General features: G+C 42.7%; 1 protein-coding gene across 2 annotated transcripts in view; it reads right to left on the bottom strand.

Annotated features, from left to right (window-relative positions):
• Window positions 1–21261, bottom strand: part of SACS (sacsin molecular chaperone) — a 109985-nt gene that overhangs the window by 82240 nt on the left and 6484 nt on the right. For both annotated transcript variants that reach the window (XM_032150659.2, XM_032150661.2), the window contains exon 2: window positions 4705–5228. In XM_032150659.2, coding sequence (XP_032006550.1) covers window positions 4705–4724 — 20 coding nt within the window. In that variant the 5' untranslated portion in view covers window positions 4725–5228. The remainder of the gene's footprint in view (window positions 1–4704; window positions 5229–21261) is intronic.

The following is a 21261-nucleotide window of genomic DNA, read 5'->3' as shown; positions in this document are numbered from 1 at the left end:
TTGTCTCAGCCCAAAATCTCCTTAAGCTGAGAAGCAACTTCAGCAAAGCCTCAGGACAAAAAATCAATATGAAAAAATCACAAGCACTTCTATACACCAATAATAGAGAGCCAAATCATGAGTGAACTCTCATTCACAATTACTACAAAGAGAATAAAATACCTAAGAATACACCTTACAAAGGATGTGAAGGACCTTTTCAAGGAGAACTACAAACTGCTGCTCAAGGAAATATGAGAGGACACAAACAAATGGGAAAACATTCCATGCTCATGGATAGGAAGAATCAATATCGTGAAAATGGCCATACTGTCCAAAGTAATTTATAGATTCAATGCTATCTCCATCAAGCTATTGTTGATTTTCTTCAAAGAATTAGAAAAACTACTTTAAATTTCATATGGAACCAAAAAAGAGCCCATATAGCCAAGACAATCCTAAGCAAAAATAACAAAGCTGGAGGCATCACATTACCAGACTTCAAACTATACTGCAAGTCTACAGTAGCCAAAACAGCATGGTACTGGTACCAAAACAGATATATAAACCAATGGAACAGAAAAGAGGCCTCAGAAATAATGCAACACATCTACAACCATCTGATCTTTGACAAACCTGACAAAAACAAGCAATGGGGAAAGGATTCCCTATTTAATAAATGGTATTGGGAAAACTGGCTAGCCATTTGCAGAAAACTGAAACTGGACTCCTTACATCTTATACAAACATTAACTCAAGATGGATTAAAGACTTAAATGTAAGATCTAAAACCATAAAAATCCTAGAATACCTAGGCAATACCACTCAGGACATAGGCATGGGCAAAGACTTCATGACTAAAACACCAAAAGCAATGGCAATCAAAGCCAAAATTGACAAATGGGGTCTAATTAAACTAAAGAACTTCTGCACAGCAAAAGAAACTATCATCAGAGTGAACAGAATGGGAGAAAATTTTTGCAATCTATCCATCTGACAAAGGGCTAATGTCCAGAATCTACAAGGAACTTAAACAAATTTATAAGGAAAAAAAAACAACCCCATTAAAAAGTGGACAAAGGTTATGGACACTTCTCAAAAGAAGATATTTATGTGGCCAAAAAACATATGAAAAAATGCTCGTCACTGGCCATTAGAGAAATGCAAATCAAAACCACAATGAGATACTATCTCATGTCAGTTAGAATGGTGATCATTAAGAAGTCAGGAAACAACAGATGCTGGAGAGGATGTGGAGAAATAGGAATGCTTTTACACTGTTGGTGGGAGTGTAAATTAGTTCAACCATTGTGGAAGGCAGTGTGGTGATTCCTCACTGTCCAGAAATACCATTTGACCCAGCAATCCCATTACTGGGTATATACCCAAAGGATTATAAATCATTCTACTCTAAAGACACATGCACACGTATGTTTATTGCAGCTCTGTTCACAATAGCAAAGATTGGAACCAATCCAAATGCCCATCAATGATAGACTGGATAAAGGAAATATGGCACATATACACAATGGAATACTATGCAGCCATAAAAAGGATGAGTTCCTGTCCTTTGCAGGGACATGGATGAAGCTGGAAACCATCATTCTTAGCAAACTAACACAGGAACAGAAAACCAAACACCACGTGTTCTCACTCGTAAGTGGGAGTTGAACAATGAAAACACAGGGACACAGGGAGGGGAACATCACACACCAGGGCCTGTCGGGGGGTGGGGGTTAGGGGAGGGATAGCATTGGGAGAAATACCTAATGTAGATGACGGATTGATGGGTGCAGCAAACCACCATGGCACATGTATACTTATGTAACAAACCTACACGTTTTGCACACGTATCCCAAAACTTAAAGTATAATAAAAAAAAGTTCTAATATTAAGTATTATTTCTCCTAATATCAACTAAACAACTGCCAATTCCACATAAAACACTTCTCTTACCACAAATTCATATCATGAATTTTAGTATTTTCAAATCACAATAAATTTACAAAAAGGGAGAATTTTATTTTATGTAAATTGTATCCTATTAAACCCGACTTTAAAAAATTCATGGGCCAAAAAAAAACCTCACGTCATCAATTATTATTTTTTGCATTTCTGTAAATAATCAGGCCAAATCTAATGAAACCAGACATTTTACAAATGAAAACAATCTTACTTTGGTTATCTTGAATCAAAAAGGAGGCATCACTGTAGAGAGATATTTTATGCTTCAATAGAAAACTACAGCACACACTTGTGGGTTATCAGTTTCTAGATGTGTTCATTGTCTTTGAGCTATTTTTCACCTCTTTGCAAATTAAAGTCAGCCATTTGGCACATTGTATCTTCCACACTCTGCTCCAGGAAATAACCATGACAGTGATACTGATGTCTATGCCATCACCAAGGACACTCAAACTGAAAGCCAGGAGAGCCACTAGAGGGCCACTGCCATCCTCATTCTGCCACCCGAAGATACTGCAAGGCCGACATCTAGACTCAGAAACTGAGTTTAAAGTCTGCTCTACCCATGCATCTTTGTTTTTCTTTTCATTTATTTATTTTTTTTCAAGACGGAGTCTTGCTCTGTCTTCCAGGCTGGAGTGTAGTGGCGCGATCTCGGCTCACTGCAAGCTCCACTTCCCAGGTTCACGCCATTCTCCTGCCTCAGCCTCCCAAGTAGCTGGGACTACAGGTGCCCGCCACCACGCCCGGCTAATTTTTTTGTATTTTCAGTAGAGACGGGGTTTCACTGTGTTAGCCAGGATGGTCTCCATCTCCTGACCTCGTGATCCACCCGCCTCGGCCTCCCAAAGTGCTGGGATTACAGGGGTGAGCCACCACCATGCTGGCCTTCTTTCTTTTTTTTTTTTTTCAACACGGAGTTTCACTCTTGTTGTCCAGGCTGGTGCAATGGCACGATCTTGGCTCACTGCAACCTCCGCCTCCTGGGTTCAAGTGATTCTACTGCCTCAGCCTCCCAAGCAGCTGTGATTGCGCCACCATGCCCAGCTAATTTTGCGTTTTTAGTAAAGACGGGGTTTTGCTATGTTGATCAGGCTAGTCTCGAACTCCTGACCTCAGCCTCCCAAAGTGCTGGGATTACAGGTGTGAGCCACTGCACCCGGCTGGTTTTATATAAACCAGCCTGGTTTGATAAAAGTGTATTTATTTTTTTTAAAAAGACTGATATTTTGACTTTCAAAATATCTACTCTATGTGTTCATAAATGTGGCTATATCTAGTCACTAACATTTTAGCTTTAAGTAATTTGGTACATAAAGCCTATATAATGTAAATCTCTGCAAAAATACACGCAAAGTTAATTCATATTTTTTCTAGCTATGAATGGAACTTGTTGCATTTTGAATACAAAGACAGCATAACCTGCTGGTTTTAGATGCATCAAATCAATCCTAATTATTAAACATTTATAGTTAGTGTCAGCCTCAATGATTCTACATAGTCACTGCTCTTTAAAATGGATGTATAAACGAAATTACCAGTACAAAGAAGTCAACTGGTAAGTTAAAGGAAAATGGGTTCACCTTTGATTTGAAAAAAAGTCTGGTTCCAAAACTAGGAGGGAATGCACTAATATGGAAGCATTTGAGAAGGTTTAAAAAAATCCACAGAAATACTGCAAGATAACATGTATGATGATAGATAAGTAGACTTCTCTCATGTTTAAATAATTTAGCATCAGTAATGGTGTGGAAATTAATCTCACATGACTTCTCATAATATGAGAAATATGGAAAACAATCAAATATTTCAATCATTTAATAAAAATCAAGCCCATAAAGTCATCTCAATTCTCTTGTCCATTCACACACAAAATGAATCCTGAAGCTAAGAGGCAACCACTACTGAAAAAGTATCACTTTGTTCCACTGTCTAATTGGTAACAGTTTTCAAAAGCTAAAGAGCAATACAGTGAGTTCTTTTCAATGTTTTGCTTTGGAAAACCAAATATGAAGACGTTTTATTTGTTGATATCTTTAGGTTAACAAGATGTGAAGCCTTCCCTGATCTCTATGGCACTAAAATTTCAATTATTGAATGTAATATCGAAATACAGCATTCAAAATTAATGAAAGAGTATTTTGTTATGCTTAAGAAAAAAAGAAGCACATACAGAAATTTAAGGAATAATTATATAAATATACATACATTTTATTTTTTGCACAAATCCTCAAGCTTGTAAAATAAGCATATATTCTTATAAGACAGCAACTAAATTTGAGAAAAAGAGCAAGCATTATATTTTATTGTCATAATTTATAAAGGGAAAAGTAGACTTCTCTTTCTCTCTCACTCTCTCCCCTCTCTCTCTCTCCTCAGGTTATTCAATACAATTCTAAGTATTTCACAGTTGTTTATTTTATATTTTCCAAACAATCATATGGCAGCGAGAGGCACTCATAGATATATTTTATAAAGGAGAAAATGGGCTACATCTAGTCAGCTCTCCATTACAATAGCCTCACCAGTATACACAAAATGCAAAACTATCTGGGCAAAGTCAAAGAAATTATTTTTAACCCTTGGCTTGAAAAATTACATACACAATTTCAGTTAGAACTGAGGTATGGATAGTTGGTTCACTTTTAACTCTCGAGTGCTTTCATTTGTGTTTGCCTATCTATGTTTCATTTGGGAAAATCCAACAAGTCTTAAAATCCCAATGCAAATTATTGTCATTTAAAACATTGATTCATTTACCTGTTCTCTTTGGTCTCCATGATGAATTCTCCTAGGATATTTGTTTGTGAAAACCATGAAAGTATGTTTCTTTCTTCTGTTTAAGTCTTCCCTCTGTGCTTCCTTTAAATGTGTACTCCAAGTTCAGCTCTTCCTGCCAGGTGGAAAAAAAGCCTGTTTTTCCCTTCAGTGTCCATTCATCATCTGATGTCAGGAAACATTGTCGTGTTTTGCATTTGTGTTCCTTAAAGTATGACTCTCCAGTCTGATAATGGTTGCCTTGTGATCCAGCGACCCACGGAAGTTCTCAGGATAAAACAGTGTGGATTCGCTAAAGGTTTTTGGCTTTCCCCCAAAGCAAACTCAATTTATTTTCATCTGAGAATTTTCTGTATTTCTTTTTGAAGGTTCTTGGGGAAAACGGTGCAGAAATTCTCGGATTTTGAAGTTTCTCACCCTCATCTCAGCAGATGTAAAATATTCTTTGGTAGGAGCCTTTCTTCTGGCTCTGGTGACGTGGGCATCTTGGCCTCACTTCTGTGATCCTGGAAGAAAAATCAAGGAAGGGTAAAGAAAGGGTTAAGGAAAAGCACTTGAAGTCAATGCACTGAAAATGCAATTCCGCATTGAAGAGGGCCATGGTACTCAGCTCCAGTGACTTTCTAATTATACTCTGCTAGTGGCACTACAGCTCTGCCAAACAGCATGGCATTCGTTTCTGGCCTCACAAGACAGGCAACCAACAAACGCACATGTGCAGCTATAGAAATTAAAAGTACATCGGCTGGGCGCAGTGGCTCATGCCTGTAATCCCAGCACTTTGGGAGGCAGAGGCAGGCAGATCACAAGGTCAGGAGATTGAGACCATCCTGGCTAATACGGTGAAACCCCGTCTCTACTAAAAATACAAAAAATTAGCCGGGCGTGGTGGTGGGCGCTTGTAGTCCCAGCTACTTGGGAGGCTGAGGCAGGAGAATGGCGTGAACCCAGGAGGCGGAGCTTGCAGTGAGCCAAGATCGTGCCACTGCACTCCCCCGACCTGGGCAACAGAGCCAGATTCTGTCTCAAAAAAAAAAAATTAGAAGTACATCTACTTAACCACTTAGTTTCATGTTCCCTCTATTTCCCTGGCTTCTTCCAAGTGGCAGTATGTGCTTCACTCACATGTGATGTGCCTTTTTTCAGGAACAACACCCTTTAAACCCAAACCTGTTTTTTTTGTTGTTTTTTGTTTGTTTGTTTTGTTTTCTTCTGAGGCAGATCCTCCCTCTATTGTCCAGGCTGGAGTGCAGTGGCATGATCTTGGCTCACTGCAACATCTACCTCCCGGGTTGAAGTGATTCTTCTGCCTCAGCCTCCTGAGTATCTGGGATTACAGGCGCCTGCCCCCACACTCAGCTAATTTTTGTATTTTTAGTGGAGATGGGGTTTTGCCCTGTTGGCCAGGCTGGTATTGAACTCTTGATCTCAAGTGATCTGCCTGCCTCTCGACCTCCCAAACTGCTGGGATCACAGGTGTGAGCCACTGCCCCCGACCCAAACCTACAACTTTGTGTGTACAATAATAACTCATGTTTGAAAGCAAAATATTTACCTTAGAAAAGAAAGGGTAAATGTGTTATCAGAAAGGTTTTATTTTACTAGTAATATTCCTTATAACTATCGGTGCCTACAATAGTCTAACATTTTAAGAAATAAATAGAAGAAAAAAATGACAAGCTTTCTTTTTAATTTTTATTTTTTAGGGTGCTGGGCACAATCTGGGCTAACCCAAGGAAGCCTCAGTGAAAAACGAGAAACTTTTTTTTTGTTTTTTGAGAAGTTGTTTCACTCTTTTTGCCTAGGCTGGAGTGCAATGGCATGATCTCAGCTAACTGCAACCTCTTCCTCCTGGGTTCAAGTGATCCTCCAGCCTCAGCCTCCTGAGTAGCTGGGATTACAGGCAAGCGCCACCACGCCCAGCTAATTTTGTATTTCTAGTAGAGACGGGATTTCTCCACATTGGTCAGGCTGGTCTCGAACTCCCAACCTCAGGTGATGTGCCTCCCTTAGCCTCCCAAAGTGCTGGGATTACAGGTGTGAGTCACTGCACCCGGCCGGCAAACTTGATAAACAATGGTAAGTGGAGGGACACGTGAGACTGCACTTTCTGCCCATTCATTGTTCTAAAATACTTCATAATTTTCAAGAAGCTCTCTTAGACATTATTATACTAAATTTCAAGTAGACAGAACAAGAAAGGTAGAGATGCTGATATGTTAAACTTGACGCACAGGAAGGTCAGTTACTTGTTTCAGCCCATCTAACCAGGAAGGGATGGACTGGAAACAGAAGACCAGCTCCGGACTTCTTATTCTGCATTTGCTATGCAACAATGTTTCATTGTGGGGAAAAAAAGGAATGTAGGAATAACAACCTAAGCTATACTGATTACATTATCAGTTCTTGTATGTTCATGAAACCCCAGGAAAAGAACTCCATATTCACTGTAAATGCTTTTCTGAAAACACTTTCCCAGTAACTTGCTATAATTAAAAATATTACTAGGCATCATGAGTGAGATTAATTCAGACATACCAATGCAAAGTCTTATTATTCTTTCATGAATAAATCATGAAATTTTGATTGCCATGCCAAGAAGTAGAAAAACTGTATATGTAAATTTAGGATTTAAGAATTAAAATTAAATTAAGGAACTATATTAGCAAGAGGATGGAAACCTTTTGTATGATAATAGACTTAAAATTAGACTCCAGTTTGAAATGTTTAAAATTAAAAGAGGTCATGTATAATAAAGTGAAGGATTAGGATCAATTTCTTTATCTGTAAAATACAGGACTTGGGGCCTGGCACGGTGGCTCACGCCTGTAATCCTAGCACTTTGGGAGGCCGAGGCGGGTAGATCACGAGGTCAGGAGATCGAGACCATTCTGGCTAACACAGTGAAACCCCATCTCTACTAAAAATACAAAAAATTAGCCGGGCGTGGTGGCGGGTACCTGTAGTCCCAGCTACTCAGGAGGCTGAGGCAGAAGAATGGTGTGAACCCGAGAGGCGGAGCCTGCAGTGAGCCAAGATCGCACCACTGCACTCTAGCCTGGGTGACAGAGCGAGACTCCATCTCAAAAAGAAAAAATATGAATATAAACATGTTTATATGAATATAAAACATGCAAGTTTTATATGATAGATCAGAACTCAAGGGAAATCTGGAATTAGTTACACTGGAAGCAGGACCTCCAGGGCTATCTGCCACTAGTGCTCGGCCTCTGTAGGAACATCAGAAGGGAATCAGAGCAGTATTGATCTCAGTGGAACACTGCACGTTCATGCTTGTCGACCTCACTGAATCTCTAATTCCAGTTTGTCGATATCTTTAAGAATACAGTTTCTGTAATCTAGAATATTAATTAACTTCGTATCACCAGGCATGTTTGATAACACTGCTAAACAGCATAGAGCTCCGTGGCAAATTATTAAATTTTACTCCCCATGGACAATGATACATTTATTATAAAAATCAATCTTTGAATAATATTTCCTCAGTAACTCTCTTAGCCATTATAAATATACTGTTATCAATCGCATTTATTCCTGTCATTTCTAACAGAATAGGATGATTCTGCCCAATGTATTACTAATCCAAGCTGCAGTCTTCCTTCTGACTTACACTGCTTGGCCAGTCCGATAGCCTCATCTACTAATAAGGGGGAAGTGGGTTAAACATGACATGACTTGTCCTTTGATATACACATGCTAGGCCTCAGAGATCACTGCGTCCTTGTCTCACACCTCCTGAATGCAATCTCTTTCAAATAATCCAGTCTTTAACTTCATTTTTATTTTTATTTTATTTTTTTATTTTTATTTTTTGAGATGGAGTCTCGCTCTGTTGCCTAGGCTGGAGTGCAGTGGCATGATTTTGGCTCACTGCAACCTCCGCCTCCCGGGTTCAAGCAATTCTCCTGCCTCAGCCTCCCCAGTAGCTGGGACTACACCCATGCACCACTATGCCTGGCTGATTTTTGTATTTTTAGTAGAGACAGGGTTTCATTACGTTGGCCAGGCTGCTCTCAAACTCCTCATCTCAGGTGATCCACCTACCTCGGCCTTCCCAAAGTGCTGGGATTACAGGTGTGAGCCACTGCACCCAGCCCAGTCTTTTGATTTTAATACTACTTCTGCCATTAACATCTAACTCACAATTTAGAATTCCAAACACTATTGTTCCTTTCCTGGAAACTTAGAACGTTTGCACGTGTTCATCTCCCTAGAAACTGCCATACTCTTTTTAATTATCAGAAATTACCCACCATGATTGAATCATTATGTATGCTGTGAGCCAATACATGTGAAGGTGATAAGGTAGCGGTTACCCAGATCATTCTTTTCTCAAAATATAGCCCGTGATGAATCACTCTCATAATTTGTTTTTCATTTTTGAGCTACAACATACTACTTTGATGATCTTTGGCCTACTTGTGTACCACCTATTTATTCTTTGCTTAATATTTATTTTTCCCAAAATGATATTTTAATTAAATAAATGTATTATGAAAAGAAACTTTCCATCTACTATAAATGGAAACCCAGTACCACAAATAGAGAATAACTTTAAAGATAAATAAAATGAATACAAAATGACTCATTAAATGCTGATCGAAGTGCCTGCTGAAAACACTGTCTTTAACCTACTCTTTGTTATTAAAAATGGAGATCAGTAAACTTATGAGAAAATGTATATCCTTTAATGATTTCATCCAGAAGGAAGAAAAGCTAAAAATTAATGAGTTAAGTATCCATTTTCAGAATTTAGGAAAAAGGCTGGGCGTGGTGGCTCACGCCTGTAATCCTAGCACTCTGGGGGGGCTGAGGCTGGTAGGTCACCTGAGGTCAGGAGTCCGTGACCAGCCTGGCCAACATGGTGAAACCCTGTCTCTACTAAAAAAATACAAAAAATTAGCTGGGCATGGTGGTGTGTGCTTGTAATCCCAGCTACTCGGGAGGCTGAGGCAGGAGAATCGCTTGAACCCACTAGGCAGAGGTTGCAGTGAGGTGAGATCGCGCCACTGCACTCCAGCCTGGGGGACAGAGTGAGACTCCATCTCAAACAAAGAATTTATGAAAAAATGTCTTGGGGATAAACCCAAAGAAAATAGGAAATAAAGATGAGAGCAGAATTAATGAAAGAGAAAACAAAGATACAGTGGGGACTATCAGCAAAAATAAAAGTTAATTCCTTAAAAACACTACTAAAATTGGCAAACTTCTGGAAGACTGATTAAGGTAAAAGAAAAAAAAGTCAACCAGGCACCATGGCTCACGCCTGTAATCCTAGCACTTTGGGAGGCCACAGAGGCCAGATCACTTAGGCCCAGGAGTTCGAGACCAGCCTGACCAACATGGTGAAACCCCGTCTCTACTAAAAATACAAAATTAGCTGGGTGTGGTGGTGCATGCCTGTAGTCCCAGCTACTGGGGAGGCTGAGGCAAGAGAATTGCTTGAGCCCGGGAGGCAGACGTTGCAGTGAGCCAAGATCGCGCCATTGCACTCCAGCCTGGGCAACAAGAAACTCCGTCTTAAAAAAAAAAAAAAAGTAGAAGGAACTTTTTTAAAGGGCAAATTAAATGCCAAATCTCATGCTTAGCAGTGATAAGGGTATTTCTTGATCTCTATTTCTACTCAGCATGTATTGGAGGGGGCAGCCAGAACAAGACAGAAAAAATAAGAGGAACAGGGAGGAGGGGAAGGAAGAGGGGAACAAAATCATCACTATTCATGGATAGAGTGTTCAAAAAAATTCAGACAAACTGACAGTGTTAATAATAGATTTTTTCAAGATGACTGATATAAGTTAAATTGCATTTCTACATACCAGCAAGAGTTTAAGAGAAAAGCATTTGTTAATGGTAGACATTTACCAAGCAAGAAAAAATGTTAACTTGGAATAATTATAATGAGAGAACTTGTATAGGAATTTTAGGAAGAAAATCTATAAACTTTAATGAAAGACATTAAAAAGACTCTTTAAAAATGGAGATACGTACATGATGAACCAGAAGGTTAAATATCATTGAAATGTCAACTCTCCTCAAATTGATCTTGTAATTCAAAGCAATTTGGATCAAAACCCCAACAACCTTGTAAAATAAAAACACGATAACCAAAGACACTACTTAAGAAGAAGAGGGAAGACTTGCTCTAGAAGATATTAAGCTTTAACATGAAATCATAATAATTATGTGGCATTCGCATGGGAACAAACAGAGTAAAAGGCTCAGAAACAGACCCTTGCGTTAATGAGAACCTGACACATGAGCGAGGTATCAGCGGGGTTTAGTGGGGGAAAGCTGGGCCATTCCAAAAATGTTACTGGGGCAAGTGGTTAACTATACGGAAACAAGCACGAAAATTTATCTGAACCCCATACTGTGCACAAGTGTCAATTCTAGATGATTAAGCACATAAGTGAGAAAATCAAACCTTAAAAATTTTAGAAGGAAGTGGAACACAATATCTTTATGACTTCAGGGTAAAGAAGAATTCCTTTAAACAACAAAGAGAAAGCAGTAACCCTAAAGGAAAGGATTGTTAAAATCAAACTACAAGTCCGGGAGCTGTGGCTCACACCTGTAATCCCAGCACTTTGGAACACCGAGGCAGGCGGAACCCCTGAGCTCGGGAGTTTGAGACCAACCTGGGCAACACGGCAAAACCCCATCTCTACAAAAAATACAAAAATTAGCCGGGCATGGTGGCACGCACTTGTAGCCACAGTTACTAGGGAGGCTGAGGTGGGAGGATCACTTGAGCCCAGGAGGCAGAGGCTGCAGTGAGCTTAGACCGTATCACTGCACTCCAGCCTGGGAGTAAGATTCTGTCTCAAAAAAAAAAAAAAAAAAAAAAAATTCAAGTTACATTAAAACTAAGAATTTCTGCTCACCTAAGGCAAGCTACATAAAATAGAAGATATTTGCCACACAGCAATCAGCAAAGGTTTTGTGTTCAGAATACAGAAAGAACTCTTGAAAATAAAAAAAGAAGCAACCTAAGAGAAAAGCAGAAATTGGGGAACAGGCTCTAATTTATATTTATTCTTTCACATGGATAATACCTTCATTTAAATATAATACAAAGACTATCTCTGCTTGTAATGAAATAGTAATATACATTTAGTTCAACTTAATTTTTACTGTTTTCAACTACAGAAGTGCTTTTTGTTCCTTAATAATTATATGCTTAACATTATACAAGATTTTTAGACATATGTTTCCCTTGTATATAAATTCTCATCTGATGTTTCCACATTTGAGTGCTTCAGTATAGCCCCCATTTCTTTTTTTTTTTTTTTTGCCTTACATGGAGTCGTGCTCTGTCTCCCCGGCTGGAGTGCAGTGGCTGATCTCTGCTCACTGCAACTTCTGCCTCCCCGGTTCCAGTGATTTGCCTGCCTCAGCTGCCTGAGTAGTTGGGATTATAGGCGCCCGCCACCAAACCCAGCTAATTTTTGTATTTTTAGTACAGAAGGGGATTCACCATGTTGGCCAGGGTGGTCTCAAACTCCTGACCTCAAGTGATCCACCTGCCTCAGCCTCCCAAAGTGCTGAGGTTAGAGACCTGAGCCAGGGTGTCTAACCAGAATATCATTTTTTAATCTAGCACTGCATTTGTGACTATCAAGGTGCCCATGGGTTTGTCTCCATGGGCGCCGCCCTCTTCCCAGGGAGAGTAGGTGGGGAGTTTCTGTGCCCCTCCCCCACCGTGGGGAACTTGCCCTCCTGCACACGTGGTGCGGAAGGTGCCATTTTGGCCCAGTTGGCGCCTGAGTAAGATGTTCTCGCTCCTCTGCTCAGGGCATGAAGATCTGGGGTAGGTGCAGGACTTGGGGCCCCAGAGAGTGCCACACTCGACTGCCCTTGGGAGTGGGCTGGTGCCTGGGAGCGAGAGCGCAGCCGTCCGGCGCCTGTGTGAGCCCACAGGGCCGCTCCGCCAGGGAACCAGGGGCCCGTCCCGCTGGGGTCATGGGCGGACAGGCACGGGAGCTGAGAGAGGGGGCCGGGCCTAGGCCACAGGCCCTCCAAGGAAGCCACAGAGCCAGCTAGTGACACCCAGGGACTGCGGGAAGCTTCGGGAAGCTTCGGCAAGGTAAGCTCTGGCAGGGTAAGCTCCGGACCAACATGGGTTTTAGTGTATTTTCCTAGTAGTGGGGAATTTCTACAAGGTGGGTAGGACGTGTTCAGGGTGGCCTTGGCAATCTGTAGGCCTAGAGGCCGTCTAGGAGAGGCCTGCAGTTCAAAATCTCAACAGGGCTTGATGGGGCCTGCCATTTCATTTCGCAATGTGGTTCCCAGTATTTCTTGGGAAACTGGGCCTGTTATGTCTCCATGTCACCCTTTACTTCTTGGATTTCTTGGTGTGCGTGGTTGCCTTTTTCTCTTTTCTTATATTGCAATTTTGGGTCCCACATTTTCTTCCGTTCTAATCTGTGCGTCCTCCATGCAAAGCCTGTGGTGGGTCTTGCTCTGGGACTTGTTGAGCAGCATTGCACTCGTGTTGGATGTGGGAGTTTCATCGTTTCTGTGTGTGTTCAGCATTCTATTGCGAGTTCCTTATCTTCAGAATGATTGAGAAGCGTAGTTTTCACAATTTTAAAGAATATATATTCTTTGTGGAGGTGATTTTATTGCATTTGGCCAGAGAATATGTGACCGTTCAGTCACTGAGGACTGGTGTGTACCCCTGGGGACTCAGTATCCACCTGGAGACTGGGTGTCCACATGGAACCTGATGTCACTCTGGGCCTAGCTGCCCACATGGGTCCTGGGTGTCCACCTGGAGCCTGATGTTCCCCAGGGAACTAGGTATCCATTTGGGTCCTGATGTTCATCTGGGACCTGGTGTTCACCTAGGGCCTGATAGTCACCTGGGGACTGGGTATGTACCTGGGGCCTCATGTCCACCTGTGGTGTAGGTATCCACGTTGGGCCTGTGTGTCAATCTGGTGCCTGATGTCCACCTATGGATTAGATACCCAACTGGGGCCTGCTCTTCACCTTGGACTTGGTGTTTACCTGGAACCTGATGTCCAGATGGAGCATAGATTATCTATATGGGGACTGGTGTCTAGATGGGGTCTGAAGTCAACTGGGGCCTGGCCTGGTATTTTCCTGAGGTGTGACTGTGAACCTGGGGACTAAAGTCTACCTAGAATCCAGTGTCTACCTTGGGCCTGATGTCCACCCGTGGCCCAATGTAAACCTGGGGCCTGGTATTTAGCTAGGGCCTGGGTATTCACCCAGGGCTTGATTTCAGCTGGGCCCTGAAGTTCTCCTAGTGCCTAGTGTCCACCTGAGGCCTTCCAGACATCCAGTGTCAGTCTGGAACTGGATGTCCACCTGGGGCTTGAGTGTTTCCTGGTGCCTGAGGACTTCCTGGGCCTGGATGTTCACATGGGACCTAGATTGAACCTGGGGCCTGATGTTCACCAGGAGCCCAGGTATCCACCTGGGGAGTGGTGTCCACCTAAGACATTTGGAGTCAAGTGTCCACCTGAGGCCTCATGTCCACCTGGGGCCAGATTGTCCATCAGGGACCTGTTTTTGACCAGGGACCTGGGCATTTACCTGGGGCATCAGTGCCCACTTGGGGCCTGACATCCACTTGGGTGTTGGTGTCCACCAGGGGCCTAATGTCCACCAGAGTCCTGGGATCCTCCTGGGGCCTGGTGTCCACCTAAAGTGTGGGTATCCACCTAGGACCTGGTGTGCACCTAGGGCCTTTGTCCACCTTGGGCCTGTTGTTCCTCTGGGGCCTTATGTCCACCTGGGCCCTGGGTGTGAGCGTGGTACCTGATATCCACCTGTGGCTTCCATGGCCACCTGAGGCCTGGTGGTCATTTGAAGCCTGGTGTTCTCCAGGGGCCTGATGTCAACCTGAGGTGTAGATATCCACCTGGGTCCTGGGTGTCCAGCTGGGACCAGATGTCCAGCTCTGGTCTAGGTATACCCCTGGGACTTGATATTCACCAGGGGTTTAGGCATTTACTTGGCACCTGGTTTCCATGTGAAGTGTGCCATCCCATGAGGATTGACATTCAGATGGGGACTGGGTAGCTACCAGGGACCTGGGTATCAACCTCAAGCCTATTGTACTCCTGGAACCTGAGTGTTTACCTGGGGTCTGATATGCATCCAGTCCTGTTGCCTACATAGTGTCTTATGTTCCCCTTCAGCCTGGATGCCCAGCTGAGTCCTCGGTATCCTCTGTGGGATGGCTGTCCACCTGTGACATTGTGTCCTGCTGTGGCACGGATGTGAGCCTGGTGCCTGATGTTTATCTGGGGACTGATGTCCACATGGGAACTGGGCATTCACCTGCGGCCTGATGTCCACTGAGAATTGGATGTTGCCCTGGGGTCAGGGTATCCACCTGGGGCGTGGTGTTCACCAGGGGCCTAGGCATCCACCTGGGGCCTGTTGTCTACCTGGGGCCTCCTGTTCACTATGGCCCTGGTATTTACCTGGGGCCTGGACATCCGCTTGAGGCCTGAAGTTTAAGTGGGGCCTGGTGTTCAACGAGGGCCCATGTGTCAACTTGGGAACAGACATACACCGAGATGCCTGATATACATCTGGGGCCTGTCACGTACCTGGGGTCTTGCGTCCACCTTGGGACTGATGTAAACCTGGGGCCCAGTATTTACCTACGGCCTGGGCGTCCACCTATGGTGTATCTAAGTATCTAAGTAACAACATTTGAGAGGTTATTAGGCCTATATATGAGCATGCTACTAACTAGAAAAAAGCTATGTGCAAAGGAGCTTTGTGATATACCTTATTATATTGTTGAATGGAACATAACTTTTCATTAAACAAGTTCCTAACGCATGTTTTATAGAATCTAACAAATGAGATTTCAGAGGCCTATATATAAACATACGAAAATTCAGCCCAATAACTAAAAACAAGCCATGTGAGAAGAAGCTTTGTGATGTGCTTTATTATATCACTGAATGTAACCTGTGTTTTTATTAAAGAAGTTCCAAACACACGTTTTATACAACCTAAGGAATGACATTTCAGAGGCTATTAGGCTCACATGTGAATATACAAATATTCATCCTTAATAACTAAAAACAATCTGTGCATGAAGAAGCTTTGTTATGTGGTATTTCATATCACTGAATGAATGGAACCTGTGTTTTTATTAAACAGGTTCCAAACACACGTTTTATAAAACCTAAGGAATGACATTCCAGAGGCTATTAGGTCTTACGTGAATATTTGAATAACCATCTCTAATAACTAAAACAGTCTGTGTGCGAAGATGCTTTGCGATGTGGTGTTTCTTTTTTTTTTTGAGATGGAGTCTCGCTCTGTCGCCCAGGCTGGAGTGCAGTGGCACGATCTCGGCTCACTGCAAGCTCTGCCTCTTGGGTTCACGCCATTCTCCTGCCTCAGCCTGTGGTGGTTCATATAACTGAAAGAAACCTGTGTTTCTGTTAAACACATACTAGAAATACGTTTTGTAGAATCTAACCAATGACATTTCAGACGTTGTTAGGCCTACATATGAACATATGAATATCCAGACTGGAAAAAAGCTATGTGCGAAGAACATTTGCGATGTGCTTTATTATATCACTGAATGAAATGTGAATTTCCATTAAACAAGTTGTAAAAACACGTTTTGTAGAATCTATTTAATGAGATTTCAGAGGCGATTAGGCCTATATATAAACATATGAAAATCCAGCCTTAATAACCAAAAACAAGCTATATGAGCAGAAGCTTTGTGATTTGCTGTTTTATATCAATGAATGGAACCTGTGTTTTTATTAAACAACTTCCAAGCAGACGTTCTTTAGAACCCAAGGAATGACATTTCAGAGGCTATTAGGTCTGTATATGAATATACGAATATCCATCCCTAATAACTAGAAACAATCTGTGAAGAAGCTTTGTGATGTGCTGTCTCACATCACTGAATGGAACCTGTGTTTTTATTAAACAAGTTCCAAACACACATTTTTTAGAACCTAAGGAATGACATTCCATAGGCTATTAGGCCTATATATGAATATATGACTATCTATCGCTAATAACAAAAAACAATCTATGTGCGAAGAAGCTTTAGGATGCGCTGTTTTATATCACTGAATGGAACAAGCGTTTCTCTTAAACAAGTTCCAAAAGCACGTATTGTAGAATCTAAGTAATGACATTGTAGAGATTATTAGGCTTCTATATGAACCTACTAATATCCAGCCTTAATAACTAGAAACAGCTATGTGCAAAGAACCTTTGTGATGTGCTTTATTATATCACTGAATGGGACGTGAGTTTTCATTAAACAAGTTCCAAACACACATTTTGTGGAATCTAATTAATGAGATTTCAGAAGCTATTAGGCCTATATGTAAACTATTAGGCCTATATATGAAAATACGCAGCCTTAATAACTAAAAGCAAGCTGTGTGTGAAGAAGCTTTGAGCTTTGGGAGGTACTATTTCATATGAATGAACAGAACAAGTGTTTTTGTTAAACAAGTTACAAGCACTCATTTTTTAGAACCTGAGCAATGACATTTCAGAGGATATTATCCTATATATGAATATACGAGTATCCATCCCTAATAACTAAAAACAGCTTTGTGATGTGCTGTTTTATATCACTGAATGGAACCTGTGTTTTTATGAAACAAGTTTCAAACATGTTTTGTGGAATCTACAAAAATGACATTTCAGAGGTTATTGGGTTTATATCTGAATATACAAATATCCACTACTAACAACTAGAAACAAGCTATGTGTGAAGAAGCTTTTTGAAGTGCTTTATCATATCACTGAATGCAACCAGAATCTCCATTATACAATTTCCAAACACATGTTTTGGAGAATCTAAGAAAGATTTCAGGCCAGTTGTGGTGGCTCACGCCTATAATCCCAGAACTTTGGGAGGCCAAAGCAGGCAGATCACCTGAGGTCGGGAGCTCGAGACCAGCCTGGCTAACATGGAAAAACCCCGGCTCTAATAAAAATACAAAATTAGCTGGGCGTGGTGGCACATGCCTGTAATCCCAACTACTTGGGAGGCTGAGGCAGGAGAATCACTTGAACCCGGGAGGTGGAGGTTGCAGTGAGCCAAGATCACGCCACTGCCCTCCAGCCTGGGCAACCAGTGTGAAACTCCATCTCAAAAAAAAAAAAAAGTAATGAGATTTCAGAGACCATTATACTTATATAGATTTTCAGCCTTAATAATGAAAAACAAGCTATGTGTGGAGAAACTTTCTGATGTGCTGTTTTATATAAATGAATGGAACCTGTGTTTCCATGAAACAAGTTCCAAACACATGTTTTGTAGAATCTCAGATAAGACATTTCAGGGGCTATCAGGCCTATATATCAACATACGAACATTCAGTTCTAATAACGAAAACCAAGCTATGTACAAAGAAGCTTTGTGATGTGCTGTTTTAAATCACTGAATGGAACCTGAGTTTCCATTAAACAAGTCCAAACACACGTTTTGTAGAATCTAAATAATTACATTTCTGAGGTTATTAGGCCTATATATGAACATGTGACTATCCAGCTCAATTATTATGAAGATATGGGTGAAGGAGCTTTGCGATGTGCTTTATTATATCACTGAATGGAACCTGTTGTTTCACTGTGTCCAGCGGGCTCTGGGCATGAGCCTGGTGCTTGGTGTACACCTCAAGTCCAGTGTCTACCTGGGACCTGGTGTCTATCTGGGTACTGGTGTCCACTTGGGGCCTGATGTCCACCTCGAGCTGGGTGGTCCCCTGGGGTCAGGGTGTCCACCTGGGGCTTGATATTCACCAGGGGCCTAGCTATCCACCTGGGGCCTCCTGTTCACCTTGGCCCTGGTATTTACCTGGGGACTACACATCCACCTGGAGCTTGATGTTCATCTGGGGCCTGGTGTTCAACTGCCTATGTGTCCACCTGGGACCTGACATACAGATGCCTGATGTCCATCTGGGGCCTGGTTTCCACCCGGGGCCTGAATGTACCTGGGGACTTGTGTCCACCCTGGGCCTGGTATTAACCTGGGCATCCACCAGGGGCCTGATGTTCAGCTGGGGCCTGGTGTCCACCTGGGGCCTATGTGCCAAACTGGGACCTGATGTTTATGCAGGGACTGGAGTCCACTTGACTAGGGCCAGGCATCAACCTGGTGTCTGATGTCCAGTGTCCACCTAGAGTCCAGTGTCATTTGGGGCCTGATGTTTGTGCTGGGGCCTTGGTGTCCACTGAGGCCTTATGTCCATGGTGGTGGGGAAGGGGGTATCCTTGTCCCCCTGGGCCCTGCCTTTTTCCTGGGGAGAGTGGGTAGGGAGTTTCTTTGCCCTCGCCCCTCAACATCCAGGAATTCACTCTTCTGCACACGCGGTGGGGAAGGCGCCATTTTTGCCCACTTGGTGCCCAGTTAAGTTGCCCCTACTGCTCTGATCAGGGTGTGAAGATCTCAGGCAGGTGCTGGACTTGGGGCCCCGAAGCTCCACCCTGCCTGACTCCCTGCGCAAGTGGGCTCGTGCCTGTGAGCTAGAGCGTGGCCGCCGGGGGTCTGTGTGACATGGCAAAGAATATTAGTATATATAAAATTTTTATACAATTGAAATGTTATTGATAGTAAAATTAAAATGCAGTACAGTAAGATTACCTTGTAGGGGCATGGTATTTTAGATTTGTTAAAGTGATTTCATAGGGATGATCTTATTTCAGTCTCATAACAGCCTAGTGATTTGGTAGGGAATTGTGAATTTCATTATACAGAGAAGGAAACTGGTGTCCAGAAGAGTCCAGCAACAGCCCATACCTTGTTTAAATCCTGGTGGCTCCCAGCTCTTACTTCTTCCCCACGACTGAGTGCCTGACACAAGTATAGGACTTCTATGAGCCCAGAAAATCTGAGACAGGTCTCAGTTAATTTATAAAGTTTATTTTGCCAAGGTTGAGGACGTGCCCCTTACACAGCCTGATGACATTTGCCTAAAGTGGTCAGGGCACAGCTTGGTTTTATACATTTAGGGAGACATGAGACATTAATTAGTATATGTAAGAAGCACCGGCCAGGTGCGGTGGCCCACGCCTGTAATCCCAGCACTTTGGGAAGCCAAGGCGGGCAGATCACCCGAGGTCAGGAGTGAAACCCCGTCTCTGCAAAAATACAAAAATTAGCCCGGCATGATGGCGGGTGCCTGTAATCCCAGCTACTCGGGAAGCTGAGGTGGAAGAATTGCTTGAACCCGGGAGGTGGAGGTTGCAGTGAGCTGAGATCATGCCATTGCACTCCAGCTTGGGTGACAGAGTGAGACTCCGTCTCAAAAAAAAAAAAATACATTGGTTTGGTCTGGAAAGGGGGGACAACTTGAAGCAAAGGCAGGAAGACTGGAAGCGGGGTCACAGATAGGTGAAATACAAGTGGTTGCATTCTTTTGAGTCTCTGATTAGCTTTTCCAAGGGAGGCAAATCAGATATGCATCTATTTCAGAGAGCAGAGGAGTGACTTTGAATAGAATGAGAGGCAGGTTTGCCCTAAGCAGTTCCCGGGTTGAGTTTTCTTTAGTGATTTTGGGGGCCTAAGATATATTCCTTTCACACCCTCAAACCTCATTTCCTTCTTCCTCCTTCTCTTTCTGAAATGGAGAAACGCTGCTTCTAACCTACCATTTGGGGAGTAGCACCACCTGATGGAAGAGAACATTCTTTGGTCTTCTCCTCCCGATGGCTTGAGAATTGCATAATCTCGCTGTGCCCAACTTTCCTCATCCCTAAACAGGGCCAGCTTGCCTTATCCATGAACTGTATCACTGCAACACCAAACTGAGCTGTGTTCTAACAGCATTTGGTCAACTGCAGACGGTTTTTGCAAATATTAGATGCTACTACTTTTGCTGATGTAATATTTTTTAACATATGAAGTGACATGAAATGTGTTCATGATATTCTCTGCCCACTGATTCATGACCTCTTCTCATGCTTCAGGGGTCAAAACAATCGGTGCTGTCCAACAGCTGTTAGGGACCGGGGCTCACCTCCTCCCCAGCTTGGAACCTCAAGCTGCTGCCCACAGCTAGCAAGCACATGTGCCACGCAGTGACCTCTTGGCCTTCCCAGCAAAAATATCCTATTTTGGCATATGGGCTTGACCCACAGTAGGAAAACTTGGCACTACTGTACATATGATCTCATTTAAGGAGTAGGAAGATAAAAATGCCAGCTGCACTTACTCACTGATGGGAAAAGTTCTTTGAGTTACACAGTTTCAAACAGGAACAGCCAGGAGACTGGGGACTTAAATCATAACTATTGTATAAATAATGGGAGCTGTTCCCTGAGCTAAACACCGCCCTTTGGCAGAGGTAGAGCCTTTTGGCAGAAGGAGGCAGGAGAAGAGTGTGGGAAGTGAAGAAGTTCCTGAGGTGACAAAATGAATTTCACCGGAGAGAAGCGGGGATAAAGCAAGCTTCCCAGGAACTAGCACAGGAACACCTGGCTGTTCCCAGAGGACAGGACAAGAAAGGCCTCTCCTGCAGGAATGAGATT

Source organism: Hylobates moloch, unplaced genomic scaffold (assembly GCF_009828535.3).
Source record: "Hylobates moloch isolate HMO894 unplaced genomic scaffold, HMol_V3 SCAFFOLD_4, whole genome shotgun sequence".
NCBI classification, from domain to species: domain Eukaryota; kingdom Metazoa; phylum Chordata; class Mammalia; order Primates; family Hylobatidae; genus Hylobates; species Hylobates moloch.
Note: the sequence above shows the minus strand (reverse complement) of the source record. Positions and strands in the feature narration are given on the sequence as shown.